The sequence below is a fragment of the Oncorhynchus keta genome, chromosome 18 (assembly GCF_023373465.1).
Source record: "Oncorhynchus keta strain PuntledgeMale-10-30-2019 chromosome 18, Oket_V2, whole genome shotgun sequence".
NCBI classification, from domain to species: Eukaryota; Metazoa; Chordata; class Actinopteri; order Salmoniformes; family Salmonidae; genus Oncorhynchus; species Oncorhynchus keta.
In genome coordinates, this window is record NC_068438.1 from 7,184,306 (window position 1) to 7,207,946 (window position 23,641).

At 43.1% G+C, this 23,641-nt stretch overlaps 2 protein-coding genes across 2 annotated transcripts; one reads left to right on the top strand and one right to left on the bottom strand.

The window, feature by feature from the left end:
- Positions 1-10,634: 10,634 nt before the first annotated feature.
- LOC127908608 (uncharacterized protein K02A2.6-like) lies at positions 10,635-12,008 on the bottom strand. Its single transcript, XM_052467332.1, has one exon. The coding sequence runs from the start codon at positions 11,956-11,958 to the stop codon at positions 11,290-11,292; it is 669 nt and encodes a 222-aa protein (XP_052323292.1). The 5' UTR covers positions 11,959-12,008; the 3' UTR covers positions 10,635-11,289.
- A 5,076-nt stretch (positions 12,009-17,084) lies between these two features.
- LOC118397154 (uncharacterized) lies at positions 17,085-22,071 on the top strand. Its single transcript, XM_035791644.2, has 7 exons — positions 17,085-17,336; positions 18,259-18,379; positions 18,597-18,772; positions 18,903-19,048; positions 19,174-19,342; positions 19,461-19,573; positions 20,093-22,071. The coding sequence occupies exons 1-7, from the start codon at positions 17,276-17,278 to the stop codon at positions 21,080-21,082; spliced, it is 1,776 nt and encodes a 591-aa protein (XP_035647537.1). The 5' UTR covers positions 17,085-17,275; the 3' UTR covers positions 21,083-22,071.
- Positions 22,072-23,641: the final 1,570 nt, after the last annotated feature.

Genomic DNA, 23,641 nt, shown 5'->3' on the forward strand with positions numbered 1-23,641 from the left:
CAGTAGTGTTGGCCATTCTGGAATTCAGGCCGCAAAAACTGCACGCTCGCGCTGGTAGCTAGTTAGTTAGCTACTGAAGTTAGCAAGGCACATTGGAATAAATTGCACACAACTGGACACAAAAATAAAGTTATAAAACCAAGAAAACAATTTATAATCTACCTCCTCCATCTCCTGTAATTTGAAGAAACTCATTTAAATTGAATAATATACTAAAAATGCTCAACTATCACTTTTCACTCTCAATCTCTATCCAATAATTTCACCAATACAACATACTGGTTTCATTCCCTGATCCTAAGCCTATGATTGGATGGAAAATATGTCAGTTCATACTGCAAAAGCTTTGATTGGTTGGAGGTTGTCCTCTGGAAGTGGTCATAATTACTATGCAGGTATGGAAGGGGGTGATTCCTACAAGCCTCCTAGATTTTGTATTGAAGTCAATGTAGCTGACATCCGGATACACAATGCTTCTACCCCAGAGAGTGTTGTTGAAGGTACTGAAGACCTTCATTGCAAGAGTCAATTATTTGGTGACATATTTAGTATAGTTTTATCTAAAAAGGTGAACTTTATCAATGTTTCAATATTTTATTACATTTCACTGAGGATGGTCCTCCCCTTCCACCTCTGAGGAGCCTCCACTAATCTACGTATAGGTAGGGTTAAAGTGCCTAAGCAAAAATGATGGACAGTAGCAGTATATTTACATTTGACATTTAAGTCATTTAGCAGACGCTCTTATCCAGAGCGACTTACAAATTGGTGCATTCACCTTATGACATCCAGTGGAACAGCCACTTTACAATAGTGCATCTAAATCTTTTAAGGGGGGTGAGAAGGATTACTTTATCCTATCCTAGGTATTCCTTAAAGAGGTGGGGTTTCAGGTGTCTCCGGAAGGTGGTGATTGACTCCGCTGTCCTGGCGTCGTGGGGAGTTTGTTCCACCATTGGGGGCCAGAGCAGCGAACAGTTTTGACTGGGCTGAGCGGGAACTGTACTTCCTCAGTGGTAGGGAGGCGAGCAGGCCAGAGGTGGATGAACGCAGTGCCCTTGTTTGGGTGTAGGGCCTGATCAGAGCCTGGAGGTACTGAGGTGCCGTTCCCCTCACAGCTCCGTAGGCAAGCACCATGGTCTTGTAGTGGATGCGAGCTTCAACTGGAAGCCAGTGGAGAGGGCGGAGGAGCGGGGTGACGTGAGAGAACTTGGGAAGGTTGAACACCAGACGGGCTGCGGCGTTCTGGATGAGTTGTAGGGGTTTAATGGCACAGGCAGGGAGCCCAGCCAACAGCGAGTTGCAGTAATCCAGACGGGAGATGACAAGTGCCTGGATTAGGACCTGCGCCGCTTCCTGTGTGAGGCAGGGTCGTACTCTGCGGATGTTGTAGAGCATGAACCTACAGGAACGGGCCACCGCCTTGATGTTAGTTGAGAACGACAGGGTGTTGTCCAGGATCACGCCAAGGTTCTTAGCGCTCTGGGAGGAGGACACAATGGAGTTGTCAACCGTGATGGCGAGATCATGGAACGGGCAGTCCTTCCCGGGAGGAAGAGCAACTCCGTCTTGCCGAGGTTCAGCTTGAGGTGGTGATCCGTCATCCACACTGATATGTCTGCCAGACATGCAGAGATGCGATTCGCCACCTGGTCATCAGAAGGGGGAAAGGAGAAGATTAATTGTGTGTCGTCTGCATAGCAATGATAGGAGAGACCATGTGAGGTTATGACAGAGCCAAGTGACTTGGTGTATAGCGAGAATAGGAGAGGGCCTAGAACAGAGCCCTGGGGGACACCAGTGGTGAGAGCGCGTGGTGAGGAGACAGATTCTCGCCACGCCACCTGGTAGGAGCGACCTGTCAGGTAGGACGCAATCCAAGCGTGGGCCGCGCCTGAGATGCCCAACTCGGAGAGGGTGGAGAGGAGGATCTGATGGTTCACAGTATCGAAGGCAGCCGATAGGTCTAGAACAGACATGGGCAAACTACGGCCCGCGGGCCACATACGGCCCGTTAGGCTTTTTAATCCGGCCCGCCGAACTTGTCCAAATTATAGTAAAAACCTCCTTTTTTCCCCTTTCCCTGCAATGCCCACCTTTCCCCAATAGATGGCGCACTCAAAACACATTGACCGTTGTTGGAGTGGCGCGTATTTCTCTTTATTTCACTTTAATTTTCACTTCGTTTCACGTCACCATTAAGCCCTTCTGTGAAAATGAGCGGACCAAAGAGAAGGAAAGTGGACAGCGAATGCCGAGTGTTTAATAAGGAGTGGACAACAAAATACTTCTTCACTGAAGTCCGATCAACGGCTGTATGTCTGATATGCCAAGAAGCTGTTGCGGTTTTCAAAGAGTACAATATCAGCCGTCACTTTGCCACGAAGCATGCAAACTATGCTAGCAAGCAGTCAACACAAGAACGGGCGGCTACTGCTCAGAAAATCAACAAAGCCCATCACAGATCCAAGTTAACTGACCAACACCTCAGATCTGTCCTGAGAATTGCCACAACAAAACTAACTCCAGACTTTGATGCACTGGCAAAAAGGGAGACCAACAACACTGTTCCCACTGAAATGGTGAGTTTTTCTGCTGTGTTATGAAAAAATGCATATGGAAAGTTTGGAAGTGCGTCTTTTAATTAAGAGCAATGCGCATTTACGCACAGCAGCGGTACAGTAGCTTAATTAACACGCCGCACATCGCTCTTAATTTAAATTTAAATTTTCAGCTGCAGGTAGGATATTTAATACAGCCTGTCTGTGTGCTTGGCAACGATACACGTGTACTGTTTGCGCGTGAAGGCGAGGGCGTCCGTGGCGAGTTTGTAGAACGCGCGGTCAGGACAATCCATCCATGATTTTGCGGAGTTTAACACAAGTAGATATTATTGAGCTTGAGTATTTCGTTGTGTAATAATATGTTTTGAATGTTGAAAGTGATTCCATTTTTCAATAAATGTTGATTTCTTTAACTGTGCACCTTCGATTGAAACTTATAAAAACAGACGCAATCTTGATAAGTAGCTAAGAGAACCTTGCAATGTAGCCAACGCTTATATGGTCCCAAAGGAAACACTTCACAACACTTTAGTTCCTACCCCGTAGGGATGGGTTGTTCGCGAACGAGTCGGAGCAGGCTCGCATATCAGAAGAGCCGAATCTATTTATAAAAAATATAGAAAATAATCAGTTGTAAATAAATAGAATTAACCAATTCAAATAACGAAAAAAGAAATAAAACAGTATAGGCCTAAAGGCTCAATCCACACACATTTGTTCTGGCTGTCTGCTCAGACTAACAGCCTCAACTGTTGTTCCTGTCAATCAGACAAGCAGTGTCAACCAATGAACCAAAGATGCTTGTGGGAGGGTCGAGCCAACTCACTTAGCAGCCGAGCAGTGATGCCAATTTAGCAATTGTGTTGCTAGATTTAGCAACTTTTCAGAGTACCCTGGCAACTTTTTTTCGAACAGCACCTAGCAACAAATTGATCTACTTTTAAAAATGTATTTGGAACTTTTAGCAACTTTTGAAAAGTGACGCTAAAATGCACGCATGTTCCCTCTAAATGACACAAAAACGATTTTCTCTGTCACACACTCAGTCACAACACACGTGCCTGGCTGCAAAAGTGCATTGCGAGTGACGTCAGTAGCAGGCGCTCGGCTCGTACACGGGCAGCAGCAGGCCAGTAGCAATTTCAGCAAATTGAAAATCGTTGTTGGCTGACTGCAGCAGCAGCAGTAGTATGCATTTGATCTTGAACAGAACTTACAACATCAATCAACATGTCTCAATCAAAATTTTACAGCCAGAAGTACAGAAAAGAGTGGGAGCCTGTACCTGAATTTAAAGGGTGGCTGAAGCCAGTAATTGGGGATGACTGTCAGGCATACTGTGCGTACTGACATAAAAAAACCATTGTGCTACAGCAAAGCATATAAATAAATCAAAACCGTACAAGGCAGTCTACATTACCACAGTTGGTTAAAAAAGTGGATAACTGCAAAAGCACAGAAGCTACTATGGCAATGGCCACTGTAGAGCATTGTTCGTTGCTAGCATGCGACCATTTAGGTATAGCTTGCAAAGCTGCCCTTTCAGATTCTGAGGCAGCAACAAACTTCCAAGTGCACAGTACCAAGTGCACAGAAATGATTAGGGGAGTACTGGCTCCTTATTTTCTCAAAAGGGTAACATCAGATGTGGGGGATGAGAAGTTCAGTTTCTTTTTGGATGAGTCCACTGATGTCAGTGTCTCGAAATCCTTGGGTGTGGTGATTCGGTATTTCAGTGCTAAAAAAAATAACTGTTGTGTCCACATTTCTCGGGCTGGTTGAATTGGAGGGGGACGATGCCAGATCAATAGCAAAGGCGGTAGTTGAGTTTCTTGAGAAGTGTAAACTTAAAACAAGAGAATCTTCAGGGTATTGGCACTGATAATGCGTCCGTGATGACTGGGGTGCACAACGGGGTGCACATGATTTCAAAGGAAGAATGTGCATTGCCCAATTTGGTACTCATCCGCTGTGTGTGCCCGTCTTTACAATTGGCATTCAGTGCAGCATCCAAAGAAACCATCCCTAGGAGTGTTGAGTACTTAATCAGGGAAACCCACAACTGGTTTTCCATTTCCCCAAAATGGCGCGAGGCGTACAAAGCAGTGTATGCCACCATTAATTGTGTCCAGAAACCCCTGCAGGTCACCAAAGTGTGTGCCACATGTTGGCTATCGATTGTTGCCTGCGGTAACTCGTATATTGAGCCAGTGGGAAGAACTGAACTCCACTTTGAGTTGACCAAGGCCAGTGAGCATTGCTCCATTGTGGATGTGCTCCACGCCATGTACATGGACATGACCAACTATGTCTACCTGACATTCTTGAAATCAATCCTGTCCGACGTACAAGTTGCAGTGAAGTCATTTGAGGGAGAGCAAACAGATCCTGTCAAGCTTTTGGACAATCTGGTACACCTTTTAACATCAATTTGCAGCAGAGTAGTCAACCCTATGGCAAAAATTGATGCCCTTAAGGATGTCCTTGATGGACATCTCAGTCCATCACCTACCTTCGGTACCTTTTCGAGAGCACGGTGTACCAACTCAGTCTTGCGCAAGGTCATTCGGAGACAGTGCATCAACTACATTGTTGCTTTAAGCAAGGAGCTGCAAGCAAGGCTCCCATACAATCGAGAAGCCTTGCGAAACATGGCCTTGTTCAGTGTTAAGGAAACGCTAAAGCACAATAAAGGCTACTGGGATACAATTGTTTCCCAATGGAGAAACATCCATCTGTTTAGGTGGGACTCAACTGAAAATACAGTTGAGTTTTGGAGTGAAGTCAGTGACTACATGGAATCTTCCGGGTCAAATCCATTTGAAGAACTGTGCAAAGCTGCACTCGCTGCCCTCTCCTTGCCACACTCAAATGCGGAGGTTGAACGGCTGTTCAGCCAAATGAGTGTGGTCAAATCAAAGTTAAGAAATAGAATGTCACTGCACACTCTGCACTCCATACTCCTGGTTCGGTATGGACTGAAGTTTGCTGGTGATATTACCATTATCAACTACCAAGTGAAGTTCTACAGCAGTTTGGCACCACAGCAGCATACACCTTTTTGGGATAGGGGGCAGCATTTTCACTTTTGGATGAATAGCGTGCCCAGAGTGAACTGCCTCCTACTCTGTGCCAGATGCTAATATATGCATATTATTATTAGTATTGGATAGAAAACACTCTGAAGTTTCTAAAACGGTTTGAATGATGTCTGCGAGTATAACAGAACTCGCATGGCAGGCGAAAACCTGAGGAAAATCCAACCAGGAAGTGGGAAATCTGAGGTTTGTAGTTTTTCAAAGCTTGGCCTACCGAATACATAGTGTCTATGGGGTCAAGTTGCACTTCCTAAGGCTTCCACTAGTGAGTCAACTGTCTTTAGAAACCTGTTTCAGGCTTCTGCTATAAAGGAGGGGGAATGGGACACAGTAACATTTAGATGAATTTTAATAATGTAGACAAAGCACAGTGTAGAATTTGCCTAAAAAAATCTCATATAAAGCCGGTTCTATGCACAACCTACAGGCATATGCGAACAGTGCACCCAACTGTGAAGCTAACTGTAGCGGAGCTTCGAGAAACTAGCGGGCCTGCTAGTGATAGTGGTGGAGCCAGCACCTCAACACGTGGAGATGTATCCACTCAGTCAAGTAGGCCTACTCCGCGACCCACAGCACGCAGTCTTCTATGGACCAGTTTATGCCAAATCTATGTCTGTAGCAAAACAAGGCCAAATTGATATTGGATTGGCTAAAATGATTGCCACCATTTGCAGCCATTTTTGATCGTGGAGGACAGAGGTTTATAAAATTATAGCTATAGTCTAAATCCAATGTACACGATTCCAAGCATGAAAACCCTTTCAAAATCACTTATTCCACAACTGTACGAGAGCACACAGGTACGGGAAAGAGTCCAAAAAGCTACTGCAGTTTGCCTTGCCGCTGACTGCTGGACATCAAGGGTAACCACATGTCAGTTACATGTCACTTCATTGAAGATTTTTCGATGTCTAGCTGTCTTCTGGACTGCTTCGAGTTCAGCGACAGACACACCTCAGAGAACTTGGCAGAGGAACTGTTGAGTGGCCAGAGAATGGCAAGTAGATGGAAAAGTGGTCCGTTGTGTTAGCGACAATGCAGCTAACATTACCAAAGCCATGAATGGACCCAACATCCATGTCTTGCCCACACAAGCAACCTGATTGTAAGAGATGCTCTGAAGGTGATGAAGCCCGCTGTTGACAAAGTGAAAGCAGCTGTGGAATACTTTCACAGGAGCACAGTAGGTGCTGAAAAACTAAAGTCTACACAACACCAGATGGGAATGCCTGAGCTGAGGCCTAATCAAGACTGCACTACAAGGTAGAATTCAACATTTTATATGTTGAAGCGCTTTCTTGACTCAAAGGATGCCATCATCTCTACCCCGGCCATTGTCAATGCACCTGTTGATGCTCTGACCCAAGAGGAATGGGAGGTGGTGGAGGAGGTGTGCAGAGTCCTGGAACCCTTTGAGCAGGTCACTGTGGAGCTCAGTGGAGAGAGGGACAGTAAGCAGTTAGTACTACATCATTATTTAATTCAGTATTATACAGTGGGGCAAAAAAGTATTTAGTCAGCCAACAATTGTGCAAGTTCTCCCACTTAAAAAGATGAGAGAGGCCTGTAATTTTCATCATAGGTACACTTCAACTATGACAGACAAAATTAGAAAAAAAATCCAGAAAATCACATTATAGGATTTTTCATAGATTTATTAGTTCCACAGAATGGAATATAATCACGTGCTATCAGAAATCACCAGGTTTAAGAAGTTAGCCTTCAGTGATGCCAGAGCGATTTATGAGGCTCTTAAAAGAATAACCTCAGCAGCAGGGAGGGACAGCCCCAGCAGTCAGCTGGCTCAGGCACCAGGGCAACAGGAAGAAGAGGGATCAGATGGAGCAGAAGCACCAGCAGTAGTGCCACAAACGTCTGCTGTTTGGATGCTGTTTGACGAGAGAGCAACTGAGGATGCAGCACGAAGGAATCCGTCAGCAGATGCCATAATGGAGGTCCGATCCTAATTGGAGGAACCCCTCCTCCTCTGAGCTGGTGGAAGAACAAGGCCTCTGTCTACCCACGGCTTACTAAAGTCATGACAGGGAGACTCTGCATAGTGGCCACATCCGTTCCCTCTGAGAGGGTCTTCTCAAAAACGGGACAAATAATTACTGAGAGATGAAACCGCATCAGCCCCTCGAAAGTGAGGCAGCTTGCATTTCTGAATGCAAATCTCTCATAAAAGCAAAATGTGGTCAGCATTGCTGTGTGCTGCTGGTTATAACATGGCAATAAAGAAGAGAGAGAAAATAGGGATCAGTTTAATGTTTTAAGTGGGATGCTGCAGTTTTGCACATTGTTATTTATTTTTATTTGATATGGTGCAATGTTCTATTATTATGTTGTTCAGATTGTATTCCTTAATGGTTAGATTAATATGCACTTTGTTTGTATACATTAAAACGTTATACTTTAAATGTACATGTTTAATAGCATTCTTTTTCATAACAAACTCTCGCAAACTGTTTGACTTGAAAAAATACAAAACATATTTTTTTTAGAGAGCCGTTTGGGAGCCAAACGAGCCGGCTCACTGAAAGAGCCGGAATGCCCATCATTACTACCCTGTCACAATAACTCCCCCCTGGCATTTTAATTCATTGTCATCTCAAACAACACTGTATTCAAAGTAGCCACTTTATTCTAACTATAAAATAAGAATAGTCATTATTTTTCCATGATTCCGACAGTTTTGCTCTAATTCGCAAGTCAAATCGCAATTGCAACATTTGGTTAAAAATAAGTCCTAGATTATTTGCCCATATCATGCAGTCCTATGTGGCAGTGTGAAAATTCTCAATTGAGCATTGGTGTAAAGTGCTTAAGTAAAAAAATACTTTCAAGTACAACTTAATTAAGTAAAAATACTTTCGAGTACTACTTAAGTCATTTTCTTTGGTATCTGTACTTTGCTATTTTTGAAAAATATTTTTGATAACTTTTACTTCACTACATTCCTAAAGAAAATACTGTACTTTTTACCCCATATATTTTCCCTTGACACCTAAAGTTACATTTGGAATGCTTAGCAGGACAGGAAAATGGTCCCATTGACGCACTTGTCAAGAGATCATCCCTGGTCATCTTCTATCTCTGATCTGGAGGACTCACTAAACACAAATGCTTTGTTTGTAAATTATGTCTGAGTGTTGGAGTGTGCCCCTGGCTGTAGTGTCTTAACACTTAGTACTTATTTATGTAATAAGAAAGACTCTGAATACTAGCAATTGAACTGGAGCCTCACATTTACTCAAACAGGTTAGTACCAGAATAACATGGAACAATACTGCGCATGACCAAGGGCGCTTCATCCTTAAAGGGGACATCAGTAATTAACAGAACATAACATTCCTTCTCTTATACAATCAGAGTTACTTTTACCAAACCACAACTGAAACATTTCCCAGAACTTGTTGTAGTTATTTTGCATCTTTTAATTTGAACTTGAACAGTTAGTTTTTGTTTGTTTTGTTTATAAGTCTAGTCTGTCTGGTGGACGGTGCCTTCGTTCTGGGTAGCGCCTCAGATTGTCTGGAGGCTCCTGAACATCCTCAGTGTGTGCTTGTTCCATTATAGCGTCTGCTATAGCAGCACCTTCATCAACACGTTCCCTTCTTTCAGCCTGGGGTCTCTCTACTGCCCCACCGTCCTCTACAGTTCCTTGTGTGTCACTCTCGGGAGCTCTCTGTGCCTGTTCTCTCTCGATTGTTGTGCTGTTTTCCGTGGAATGCATTTGGTTAATGTGACGCCGCCACATTATGTCTGGGCTCACTTGAACCTGGTAAGTTCTGGGTCCCGTTTGTGTGTGTACGGTCCCTCTTGTCCATTTCCCTCCTCTTCTGTAGTCTCGCACCATCACTTCCTGTCCTGTTTGGAGATGGCGCTCCCGGCCACCGGAGAGCATCTTGGCTTGTTTGTTCAGCACTTCATTAAGCCTGTTTGGCTTCATGATGTCCAGCTGTGTGCGGAGAGGCCTCCCGAACATCAGTGCGGCTGGGCTTTCATTTGTTGTGGCATGTGGGGTGTTTCGGTAGGAGGCCAGGAACTTGGCCAGTTTTGTTTGCAAAGTCCCTTCGTCTCGTTTTGCTGCACGGAGTCCTTACTTTAGGGTTTGCACAAAGCGTTCTGCCAGCCCATTGGTGGCAGGGTGGTACGGAGCTGAAGTTGAGTGTTTGATTCCATTTACTGACATGAATCTTGTAAACTCGTCACTTACAAAAGTTTACGCGTTGTCACTTACCAGCTGCAGTGGCAAACCGAAGCGTGCAAACGTTGTTCTGAGACACTCTATCGTCTGAGCTGAGGTGGAGGAGTCAGTGCAAAACACCTCTGGCCATTTGGAATGGGCATCAACTATAACCAGAAACATGTGCTTTTCAAAGGGACCAGCGTAGTCCACATGAATTCTCTGCCATGGCTCTGCGGGCCATTCCCATGGGTGGACTGGGACAGGAGCAGGCATGTGAAGGGTTTCCAAACATCCACTACAGTTCTTTGCCATATTTTCTATCTGTTGGTCCAGACCTGGCCACCAGAAGTGGCTCCTTGCGAGCAGCTTCATTTTGACAATTCCAACATGACCTTCATGTAGTTGCTGCAAGACTAGATGTTGGCATTTCTGGGGTATCATGACTCTCATTCCCCACATCAAACATCCTTGGTACGTTGTAATTTCGTTTCTCCGCTGGAAATACGGAGTCAGCTCCTTTCTGCCAGTAGCTGGCCATCCTGACATGGTGTAGGTGTACACTTTTGACAAGGTCACATCTTTCCTTGTCTCATGTTTGATAACTGTGCTTGTGACCGGTAGTGCCTCGAGCTGAGCGGTATGGAACATGTCCACTGCATCCACCCTCCTTTGCCTTTCTCTTGTACATGGCAGTCTGGATAATCCATCTGCATTTGTGTGGATAGATGACGGCTTAAACTCAATGTCATACATGTGACTGGCAAGGAACAGGGCGTATTGCTGTAACCTGGCTGCTAACATTGCCGGAATGCCTTTCTTTGGACTGAAAATGGAAAGCAACGGCTGGTGATCTGTAACCAGTGTGAAACGCTTGCCATATAGGTATGCGTGGAATTTCTTGACGCCCCACACTAGTGCCAGTGCTTCTTTGTCGATTTGTGAGTAGTTTTTCTCTGCATCATTCAATGTTCGTGACGCAAATGCAACTGGCCTCTCTGACCCCTCTTTCAGTGTGTGTGTGAAAGGACTGCCCCTAATCCATAAGGGGACGCATCACAAGCCAACTTCACTGGCATTTCAGGGTCGTAATGCATCAGGACCTGTTCAGATGTTATGAGCCGTTTTGCCTCCAGAAATGCATTTTCACATTGCTCTGTCCACCGCCATGTCCTATTCTTTTCCAGGAGCTGATTTAGAGGCTGGAGTACTGCTGAAAGGTTTGGGAGGAATCTTCTGTAGTAATTGATCAGTCCCGTGAAAGATCTCACTTCTGTGATATTTTGTGGTCGTGGTGCCTGTACCACTGCCTCGATTTTGTCCTGTGTTTTGTGCAATCCCTTACAGTCAATCTTATGTCCACAGAAGACAATCTTGTCTTTGAAGAACTCACACTTCTTTAAGTTTGCCTGTAGACCATACTCTTTCAGTCTTTTCAGGACCTCTTCAGGTTAGCCAGGTGCTCTTTGTCTGTGCATCCTGTTATGATCATGTCATCCAGGATACACTGGGTTCCTGGGATTCCTTGCAAAATCTGGTCAATAGTTCGTTGCCAAATGGCTGGGGCTGATGCAATGCCAAACACCAGGCGGTTATACATGTATAGACCTTTGTGTGTGTTTATTGTCAGGTACTGTTTGGAACTCTCTTCAACCGGTAGCTGCAGGTAAGCCTGTTTCAGATCGATTTTACTGAAGTGTTTCCCACCAGCTAGTGCAGCAAAGATGTCATCCAGGCGTGGTAAGGGGTATTGGTCCACATGCAACATTGGATTCACAGTTACCTTGAAGTCCCCACACATTCTAACAGACCCGTCTTTCTTCACAATAGGAACTATGGGTGTGGCCCATTCGCTTCTGTCCACTTTCGTCAGGATCCCTGTATCCTGCAAGCGATCGATTTCCGCTTCCACCTTTGGTCTCAGGGAGTATGGAACAGATCTGGCTTTGCAGAATTTTGGGGTTGCATCATCTCTTAGTACAAGTTTTGCTGTGAAGCCTTTTACTGTTCCCATCTGATCACTGAAAACTGTGTTGTATTTATTCCGCAAGTGTTCCAGTGTTTGGTCTGTGCCTTTCTCTTTGGACTGGAACGTGTGGAGCATTTTCAAGTCACACCAATTCAGCTTTATTTTTGAAAGCCATTCCCTGCCAAATAATGGGGGCCAGTTCCAGGCACCACATACAGCTGTAACTGCTGTGTTTGCCCCCATAATGCACTCTGACCTGCAACGCCCCCATTGGGCTCAATCTCTCTCCTGAGTATGTCTTCAGCAACACATTTGTGTTCTTCAGCTTGATAGCCTTAAAGTGCTCATTGTAGACAGTAGTGGAAATTATAGACACTGCAGATCCTGTGTCCAGCTCCATTTTGAGGGGTTTGCCTTCGATATCTGGTGTCACCCATATTATGCTACTGCTGGGAGAAGTCACTGTGTTTAACTCCATTTTACCAATTAATCGTTCATCTGAATCACTGCCACTGTTCTCTGCTAGTGCATTCACAGACCCTTTAATTTTCTCAGTTGTCCTGTTGTGACTGAATTTGGCTTTGCTTGCTCTTTGAATGTGCCCCCTTCTACTGCATTTGTGACAAGTTTCGTCTTTGAAACGGCAGTCCTCTGCTCTGTGACCATCTCTGTCACACCTGTTGCATTTTTCGGCCACACGGGGGCGTTGTCGACTGCGTGAAAACTTGTGCAGGGAAATTTGTGACAGGTCGGTACTTCTTTTACTTTGCAACTCAAAAGTATCTTTAGTCGTGATTTCCATAGCCACAGCAATTTCAACAGCCTTTGCAAACGTGAGCTCTGATTCTGTGAGCAAACGTTTTTGAATGTGTTCATGTTTCAGTCCACAAACAAATCTATCCCTTAATGTGTCATTTAGGTTCTCTCCCAACTGGCAATGTTCAGACAGTTTCTTCAACACTGCTACATATGTACTAACACCCTCCCCCTCATCCTGATCTCTCTTGTGGAAACGAAAACGTTCCGCGATGAGGAGTGGTTTAGGTGATAGGTGATTTTGCAATATCTCCACAATCTCTGTGAATGTTTTATTTGAGGGCTTCAGAGGGGCAGTCAGATCTCTTAGCAAACTGTATGTTTTTGGGCCAATTAAACTCAACAACGCTGGCACTCTCTTGTTATCAGCAATGTCGTTTGCAATGAAGTACTGTTCCAGTCGTTCAATGTAAGTTGCCCAGTTTTCTTGCGTGTCATCAAACACATCTATTTTCCCGATGCTAGCCATTCTCTTTACCTCCGGCACCACGGGTCTTTGATCTGCCGCCTCGTTTTCGTCAGCTCTCCCCTCGTCCTCACTGCTTGCTAGCTGTTGTGCTAAAGGGTCAAAATCTTCCTCTCTTCCTACGAACTCCATCTGTCTTCGTGATGCACACTGCAGGTAATCATCCTCGTCGCCATTGTAGTGTCTTAACACTTAGTACTTATTTATGTAATAAGAAAGACTCTGAATACTAGCAATTGAACTGGAGCCTCACATTTACTCAAACAGGTTAGTACCAGAATAACATAGAACAATACTGCGCATGACCAAGGGCGCTTCATCCTTAAAGGGGACATCAATAATTAACAGAACATAACACTGGCTATCTGTAAAAAAATAAAAAAATAAAGAAAATGGCGCCATCTGGTTTGCTAAGGAATTTGAAATGATTTATACTTTTACTTTTGATGCTGAAGTACATTTTATCAATTACATTTACTTTTGGGTGACTTTAACTTTTACTTGAGTCATTTTCTATTAACGTATCTTTACTTTTACTCAAAATGACAATTTGGGTACTTTTTCCACCACTGCAATTGAGTGCAGGAAATGCAGCAATTGTAAAAGTGCTGAAATTGGTTTTTGTTGAAGTTGAATTGAACAGTATAAAACCATCAGAATTGAGAAAGACTCATTGAAATCACTTAGATTGTATGTATTTCCACCCTAGGATCACTCACTAGTCATAAAGCAAATGTACAACATTTATTATTCAAAAACTAAAAATACCATCAAATACCGTCATACCGTCAATTATATAATATTTTGGCCATATTGCCCTGCCCAAGGTCCAGGGTGTCTGGGATGACGGTGAGTCATGATGTGAGCCATGACCAACTTTTTAAAAGTATTTCATGGCTATAGATGTCAGTGCTACGGGGTGATAGTCATTTAGGCAGGCTACCTTGGCGTTCTTGCGAACGGGGACTATGGTGGTCTGCTTGAAACAAGTTTGCATTACAGACCGGGTCAGGGATAGGTTGAAAATGTCAGTCAAGACACCCACCAGCTGGTCAGCACTTGCTCTGAGTATGTGTACTGGTATTTCGGCCTTGCGAATGTTAACCTGTTTAAATGTTTTACTCACATCGGCTACGGAGATCGAGATCACACAGGATATTATCAGAGAGAGGATTTGCGGTCTGTGTTTTCGCACAATGTACAGAATAGAGAAACTGTTTTCTCAGAATCAAAAGCATGACTAGAAAACAGAAGTGATAAAGGTTAGCATGTATAAAATAAAACTCCCTGATAGGAAGTAAAAGCACAATGGTGTGAAACTAACTCTTATAAGCATTTTGGTGTATGACTGCATGCAGCAGTGTTGTTGGGGTGCGGAGTGGATAGGTCTAGGGACAGTTTGGGCCCCTTGATGGGAGACAGCTCAAAGAGCGGTAGGTGGGTTAGATCAGGTGGGTTAGATCAAACCCAGCCTGATTTTTACTTGTTCAAATGCATGAGGTACAGTTTTAATGCATTTGGGCCCAACTATGTGGACTTAGAGAGAGCGTCATCATCCCAAGTAGCAACTCTCAAATTGCCTTGAATGGAAATGCACAGAGCTGTGGTCATGTTCTTTGTCCTGAGATTAAGGGCCAGAGAGGGCATGTCTACCCAAACGGGCTTGATGAGACCCATTTTATGCATAATGGACACACTGCTTCCCTAATACAGGAAACATTTTATTTCATTGATTCCACAACCTCGAATTGATATTGTGTCCTGTGGATATCTATGACGAGTGCCAGTTGATGTAGACTATCCTTTTGAATCACAGCGATCCTTCTGCGTACTTCTGCAGTATTGAGATGGACAGTCATGGAACAGACAGATATATTTCAGAGCTCCTTTCTAAATGAATTATTCTAGTGATTGAGAAAGAAACTGGGTGTGCATTGTTCATGACTAACACTTGCTAAAACAATTTCACATATTTCACAGGAGTTAAACATTGAGAGATATTGCAAATATTTATATTTCCATTTGAAACCCCATGTTATGTTACAGTGGTAAAGTAAGACAAGTGAAACACGCACCTGATCAGATAAATCTGAGCAAATTAATATCTCTGCAATAAGTATCTACAGTTGAATTCAGATGTTTACATACCCCTTAGCCAAATACATTTCAACTCAGTATTCCACAATTCCTGACATTTAATCCCAGTAAAAAGTATCTCTTTCAGGTCAGTTAGGGTCACCACTTTATTTTAAGAATGTGAAATGTCAGAATAATAGTAGAGTGAATGATTTATTTCAGCTTTTATTTTTTTTCATCACATTCCCAGTGGGTCAGAAGAATACAAACTCAATTAGTATTTGGTAGCATTGCCTTTAAATAGTTTAACTTGGGTCAAAAGTTTCAGGAAGCCTTCCTCAAGCTTCCCACAATAAGTTGAGTGGATTTTGGCCCATTTCTCCTGACAGAGCTGGTTTAACTGAGTCATGTTTCTAAGCCTCCTTGCTCGCACATGCTTTTTCAGTTCTCCCCAGAAAATGTTCTATAGGATTGAGGTCAGGGTGATTGATGGCCACTCCAATACCTTGACTTTGTTGTCCTTAAGCCATTTTGCCACAACTTTGGAAGTACGCTTGGGGTCACTGTCCATTTGGAAGACCCATTTGCGACCAAGCTTTAACTTCCTGACTGATGTCTTGAGATGTTGCTTCAATATATCCACATAATTTCTCTTCCTCATGATGCCATCTATTTTGTGAAGTGCACCAGTCCCTCCTGCAGCAAAGCACCCCCACAACATGATGCTGCCACCCCCGTGCTTCACGTTTGGGATGGTGTTCTTCGGCTTGCCAGCCTCCCCCTTTGTCCTTCGAACATAATGATGGTCATTATGGTCAAACAGTTCTATTTTTGTTTCATCAGACTCAAGGACATTTCTCCAAAAAGTACGATCTTTGTCTCCATGGGCATTTGCATACCGTAGTCTGGCTTTTTTATGGCGGTTTTGGAGCAGTGGCTTCTTTCTTGCTGAGCGGACCCTCAGGTTATGTCGATATAGGACTCGGTTTACTGTGGATATAGATACTTTTGTACCTGTTTCCTCCAGCATCTTCACAAGGTCCTTTGCTGTTGTTCTGGGATTGATTTGCACTTTTCGCACCAAAGTACATTAATCTCTAGGAGACAGAACACGTCTCCTTCCTGAGCTGTATGACGGCTGCGCGGTCCCATGGTGTTTATACTGTACTTGCGCGTACTATTCTTTGTACAGATGAGCATGGTACCTTCAGGCATTTGGAAATTGCTCCCAAGGATGAACCAGGCTTGTGGAGGTCTACAATTGTTTTTCTGAGGTCTTGGCTGATTTCTTTTGACTTTCCCATGATATCAAGCAAAGAGGCACTGAGTTTGAAGGTAGGCCTTGAAATTCATCCACATGTACACCTCCAATTGACTGAAATGATGTCAATTATCCTATCAGAAGCTTCTAAAGCCATGACATAATTTTCTGGAATTTTCCAAGCTGCTTAAAGGCACAGTCAACTTAGTGTATGTAAACTTCTGACCCACTGGAATTGTGATACATTGAATTAGAAGTGAAATACTCTGCCTGTAAACAATTGTTGGAAAAATTACTTGTGTCATGAACAAAGTAGATGTCCTAACCGACTTTGCCAAAACTATAGTTTGTTTACAAGAAATTTGTGGAGTGGTTGAAAAACTAGTTTTAATGAATCCAACCTAAGTGTATGTAAACCCCCTTGGTCTATGAGGAAAGATGGAAAGTGAAAGGAGGAGGAAGGGAGAGACACGTGTGGGTGAAGTATGGGGTGAAGAGTGAGAAGAGGGAAGCGCTATGCTACAGTCAGAACAGGAAGCCCGTTGTCAGCAGAGCGAGAGAGAGAGAGAGAGAGAGAGAGAGAGAGAGAGAGAGAGAGAAAGGGGTGTGAGGTCATATGGGGAAATAAACACACAGCCTCCTCACACTGTCACACAGATCAAACGGAACTGTGAGAGTCATGTCAACTATTGACTGTAACTGAATAAAGTCTCTTATATCACAACAGAGGAGTCTAGGTGAGCTATCCTGTACTATCCTGTAAGCCAGAAGTGTGTGGACAATATCTACAGTATGATGCTGATTATCTAAGGATCAGAGAATATATATTGGACATGGATTGGACCTTGTGGATTTCCATTCTTGCCCTCCTGATCACCTCGGACTATGTGTCAGGTAATAAAGGCCTTAATAATTTATTCAAAATGTCTGGTTATTGCTGTTTAGTTCTCACAATAGTCTCTCTATATGTAAGAACATTATATATATATATATATATGTGTGTGCTGTAAATATAATGTTCTTACATTTAGAGAGACTTGTGAGACTATTCTATATATAAAAATAATGTCTCTACTTTATTTCTTATTGTCATTGACTGTTTTTTTTATTGTTACTTAGTACAAAGAGCACTTAGAAATGTTCATAGTGGCCTAGCTTTCAAAAGTGTTTGAGGTAGCATATTGTACATTTCTCAGTGTGTATGTGCCCTTCCTATCAAAATGGAACACGTTTCAAGAACCACATCGATCTAAAAATGTAACGCCCGTATACAAAAAAGAAACTAAGTGCTGATTGTTACTGATATTTAAATTATTAGTCCATGTTACACATTGAATCTAGTTAACTTGAGTCGACAGAGAAATATGTGGTTCAATTGACATCCTATGATATAGTTATAATTTGAGGATGTATCAATAATAACCACAGACAATTCACAGTGAATAATTGGAATTTGAGCAAATATTGTCATGAGTCAACTGTAAACATTGTGACATTTGGTAGCGAAACTGGTTTAGAAACCCCCTGATGAAATGCAGTCCCCTTTAGGAAATCCACCTTCTACTTCAATCAATCAATCAAATGTTTTTTATAAAGCCCTTCTTAACATCAGCCGATGTCACAAAGTGCTGTACAGAAACCCAGCCTAAAACCCCAAACAAGCAAGCAATGCAGATGTAGAAGCATGGTGGCTAGGGAAAACTCCGTACTTATTGATTCTCTGGACTCCCAGGCTCCCTATGAATTATTTGTACTTTGAAAATCTCAGAAAAATGCAGAGAAATTCTTTAACATTGGAATGTTATAATTGTGACAGGTAAAGACCTACTGAAGCCAGTCAATCTGACGGTGGACATATGGGACGGGGAGGTGACGTTGCTCTGGGACTCCCCTGAAGGGGCCCCGCCACTGGCTCAGTACCAGGTGCAGATGGCCAGGTATACCCCACACTAATTACGTCCGCCTAATTCACTCATCCCTTCGTTCTCCGACCTGTCACTTAGCTACCGCACTTAACTACCGCATCCATTTCAGAGTCCTCCCTGTCCACTCTATCCCCTTTACCCTCTTCAATCATTCTTCCATACCACCCTCACCTCATCTTTGAAGAAAGTATTCTAATTAATCTAGCTACTTTCACGTGTCTTTCCTCAGGTATGTCAATAGTAATTGGACCAACGTGACCAGCTGTGACGGGACCCAGCTGACATATTGTGACCTGTCCTACCTTATCGGTGACTTTTTCATGATCTACAAGGTCCGGGTTCGACTGGTCACTGAGAACAGCATCTCTGCATGGTCACGGGGGAAGAAGTTCAACCCCAGAGAAAGTAAGTCAAGTACAGCTAAGTTTTAGTGGCCGAGTTGAATAGGTTTTGCTCATTTCTTTGTAGTTCATAGTGACACAATGCCAAACGCTTGCCCATTGCTTACCTTTCTCCACTACCCCTGTTCTCCTAGGTAAACTGCAGCATCCCTCCAGTACACTGTTGGCCACCTCCAGTTCAGTAACAGTCCGTGTTCACAGGAAGCCATTACTAAAAAAGATCTTCCCATTTGGACTGACTTATACTATCTACCTACAGGGAAGATTGCAGGACAACAAGGTACTGATCAGACGTGGTTTAAAAGCAGTACTTCTAATGTAATAAAATAAATAATAACGTGTGGTTCATCCAAGTTCATATTCAGGTGAATGTATTGACTGACATTTTCATGTATTGGCTTGCAGACCGTTGTCATTCAATTGAAGGATGAAGACGACGAGGATAAGGCGGAGGTTCGGTTTACGTCTCTTCATTGGGGACAGGAGTACTGTGTCTGCCTTAAAGTTGCAGGCAACGGAGGACAATTCACCAGTGAGGTCTCCCCTGAACAGTGCCTCCTGCTGCCAGAGCAAGGTAATACAACTCAGACTACACAGCTCTATGTGGCCATATTCCGATATGTCATATACCTAATGTCTAGAGTCTTATTAACTAAACTCATTCGGCTAAACACAAGTTCTGTTCTCACCAGAGTGGTATATCCTTGCTGTGGTGTCCTTCTCCACCCTAAGCGTGATGGGGGTCCTGGTCATGCTGGCCCTTTGCTGCTTCCTGAGGCGCCCTGAGAAAATGCCTGTTGCACTGGTATGTTTCTTTGAACAGTTTCACTAATGCAGAACTGACTATGTCAATCACTTCAGGGAAAGGACACTTCAGAGAAAGGACAGAAACGCCGTATTCTAAAAGTGCAAAACAAGAAGCAACACAACAGGTAGAAGTTTCAGGTTTTATTAGTCCATATGTATGGGATACGCATGGTATACATCGTCCAATGAAATTCTTACTCGCAGGTTCCTTCTCGACAATGAAACAACAATAAGAAATAATACAATATAAGGAGTACGAAAATAAAGTAAATGGCTCAGTAGAGGAAACAAGTGGTGCTCTGTTCTACAACATGCATATATATTCATTTCCTGCAACTTCACAGATAGGGAAGCACCGGGCTTTTAAGAAGTCTTTATATAAACTCTCTGTTTAACTCTTGATTATCTTAATCAAATCTAAAGGCCTATTCTATTTCCCGTTATTGATCACTTCCTCATTCGAGGAGTTGTTTGTTTATGGATTCATGTTTTCTCATTTTGTCCTCTTTTACCTCAGAAATCCACAGGCAGTGGCTGGCAGCCTCTCTGTGTGGGAGATGTCCCAGTGGAGATCGTCACAGACAAAGGCTGGTTCATGAGCACCGCCATAACTGATGTCATGGTCTGGTTGGCTGACGAAAGGACTACTCTAGCAGGCAAGGGAGAGCAGGAAGAAGGAGAGGACAGAAGGACAAGTCTGGGCAGTGGGGATTGCACTAAATCACACATTTCTGGGAATGGAAACGGAAGGAGTCCGGAAAAGCAAGAAGACAGTGGCTGTGGAAGCCTGGGAGCACCAGAGAGTGCCATCAGCAGCAGGAGTGGAACTGGAGAGCCCCCCCTGCTGGATAGGAGGATTAACATAAACATCAGCCTGAAAGAGGACAGTGGGGTGGGGCTGGGCTGCCAGTTAGGGTGTGCTGGGAGTCTACAGGGGGACGACTGTGGAATCTTGCCTGGGATGGTAATTGTCGCAGGGGATGGCTACCGAAGCCAGAGTCCCTCGTCAGTGGACTCTCATTTTACTGAGACGGAGCAGAGTTTTCAACAAATCTCATGCGAAACAGTTATGGCTGATCCTGTTTTGGGATACAGGTCTGGTCACATGGCATGTGTTTGTTTAGGGGCAAGCCAATGTGTTTGGTGCCAGACAAGAAGACACTGTGAGGGGAGTGTCGGTGGACAGTCTGTAGCCCTGTTTAGTTTGACAGAGGAGCAGCTAAACTGCAGCAGTCTCACAGGAGACATGTGTGAGATGGAATCTTCACGCTCCAGCTATAAAACGAACAATCTCCACATAGAAACGGTAGTGAACTTGGAGGACTCAGTAACCTTTTCCCACCTGCCTACATGCATCGGTGAAACCTTTCCACTCCTGACGGCTTTATCAGCGTTGCTCCCGGTGGAGGGAGGACTGAACTGCAGCGTGAACACTATGCTTCCTTCTCTGGGTGATTTGGAAGTGACATTTGGTCGACATGGTCCACAAACGGAGGACACTGTGTGACACACAGAAGAGTTGGTTTAGCAATGCAGATTGTGGGGAGTCATGCAATATGTCTACAAGCCCTTTGTATGCCATTTCAAGTAAACAGTCCTTTTCCTAACTGAAAAAAAAGAAATCAGTAACCATAATTCTAATTGTAGCTATTTAAATATTTTTGGAGCCTTTTTTGTTACCTTTTGTGAATAAATTACCATGTTTCTTCACTTTAGTTAACTCCGAGGAGTCACTTAAAGCAGTCACTGACATTGTCAACTGTTATTGACAAAGTTCTGTGTGGCAGAAAGAGAACTTATTTTCAAAACAGCACACAGCTGTTGGCTGCTGGCTGCCGGCTGCCGCTATTTGGTGGGTCTTTAGAGATTTGAGCAGGAGATGGGAAACCCCCCTTCTGACACCCCTTCACCCATTTCAACTGACAAGAAGCATTTCACCAGAAGTGAAACAAGTGTGGGAGGAAAAAGGAGGGAAACGGTTTTGACTCGGTAGATGGGGCGACGGGGTGGATTATTACAGCATTGCAAAGGTCATCATCATAAAGGATTCTACAAGCTCTCTGTGAAAACAAGTTTTATAAGTTATAATGTTGAGATATTTATCAATGTTGGTCAGACTCATCTGGTGAGTTTTCCACAGAAAATGCTCACATTTGACCACATAACCCCCACTATAGGTAGCTACAGCGTAGAAAATGGGAGCCAACACTGCGTGCACCACAACCCGAGAGATCATTTGATCAATTTACAAAGAAAACAACCATATCTCTTTCTATCGTGAGGTTTATAGGTCAATTATTACTAATAACTGCAGCTACTGAAAGTCAAACAGAATGTCGTTTGGATCTAGTCCGCTGACGATAGCTGTGAAAATGTTTTAACTGACTACCCCATATGTGACTGGGTTTTCCTATATTTACTGGCCTTTGGACTTCCCAATCCTGTGTTCATTACACTTTCTACATATTTACACAAATAATGTATTTATGAACTGTGTTCATCTGAAGTCACATTGTATTTTGTCTTGTGTACTTTTTCTGAGTAAGGATCTGATAGTTTCTGTTTATTCATCTCAGTATGTAAAGAGCATACATACAGTGTGTGAATGGGGTTAAACAGATACACAGTGTGTGAATGGGGTTAAACAGATACACAGTGTGTGAATGGGGTTAAACAGATACACAGTGTGTGAATGGGGTTAAACAGATACACAGTGTGTGAATGGGGTTAAACAGATACACAGTGTGTGAATGGGGTTAAACAGATACACAGTGTGTGAATGGGGTTAAACAGATACACAGTGTGTGAACGGGGTTATACAGACATACAGTGTGTGAATGGGTTTAAACAGACTTACAGTATGTGAATGGGGTTAAACAGACTTACAGTATGTGATGGGGTTAAACAGACATACAGTATGTGAATGGGGTTAAACAGACATACAGTGTGTGAATGGGGTTAAACAGACATACAGTATGTGAATGGGGTTAAACAGACTTACAGTATGTGATGGGGTTAAAAGACATACAGTATGTGAATGGGGTTAAACAGACTTACAGAATGTGAATGGGGTTAAAAGACATACAGTATTAAACAGACATACAATATGTGAATGGGGTTAAACAGACATACAGAATGTGAATGGGGTTAAACAGACATACAGTATGTGAATGGGGTTAAACAGACATACAGTATGTGAATGGGGTTAAACAGACTTACAGTATGTGATGGGGTTAAACAGACTTACAGTATGTGAATGGGGTTAAAAGACATACAGTATGTGAATGGGGTTAAACAGACATACAATATGTGAATGGGGTTAAAAGACATACAGTATGTGAATGGGGTTAAACAGACATACAGTATGTGAATGGGGTTAAACAGACTTACAGTATGTGATGGGGTTAAACAGACATACAGTATGTGAATGGGGTTAAACAGACTTACAGTATGTGAATGGGGTTAAACAGACTTACAGTATGTGAATGGGGTTAAACAGACATACAGTATGTGATGGGGTTAAACAGACTTACAGTATGTGAATGGGGTTAAAAGACATACAGTATGTGAATGGGGTTAAACAGACATACAATATGTGAATGGGGTTAAAAGACATACAGTATGTGAATGGGGTTAAACAGACTTACAGTATGTGATGGGGTTAAACAGACATACAATATGTGAATGGGGTTAAAAGACATACAGTATGTGAATGGGGTTAAACAGACATACAGTATGTGAATGGGGTTAAACAGACTTACAGTATGTGATGGGGTTAAACAGACATACAGTATGTGAATGGGGTTAAACAGACTTACAGTATGTGAATGGGGTTAAACAGACTTACAGTATGTGAATGGGGTTAAACAGACATACAGTATGTGATGGGGTTAAACAGACATACAGTATGTGAATGGGGTTAAAAGACATACAATATGTGAATGGGGTTAAACAGACATACAATATGTGAATGGGGTTAAACAGACATACAATATGTGAATGGGGTTAAAAGACATACAGTATGTGAATGGGGTTAAACAGACATACAATATGTGAATGGGGTTAA

What these genes read in the sequence shown, in the direction of transcription:
- LOC127908608 (XM_052467332.1), bottom strand. Translation starts at nt 11,958, where the DNA reads ATGCTCCACACGTTCCAGTCCAAAGAGAAAGGCACAGACCAAACACTG.
- LOC118397154 (XM_035791644.2), top strand. Translation starts at nt 17,276, where the DNA reads ATGGATTGGACCTTGTGGATTTCCATTCTTGCCCTCCTGATCACCTCG. An exon ending in CACCTCGGACTATGTGTCAG is followed by an intron (nt 17,337 to 18,258) that starts GTAATAAAGGCC and finishes TAATTGTGACAG; the next exon opens with GTAAAGACCTACTGAAGCCA. An exon ending in GAAGTTCAACCCCAGAGAAA is followed by an intron (nt 18,773 to 18,902) that starts GTAAGTCAAGTA and finishes CTGTTCTCCTAG; the next exon opens with GTAAACTGCAGCATCCCTCC.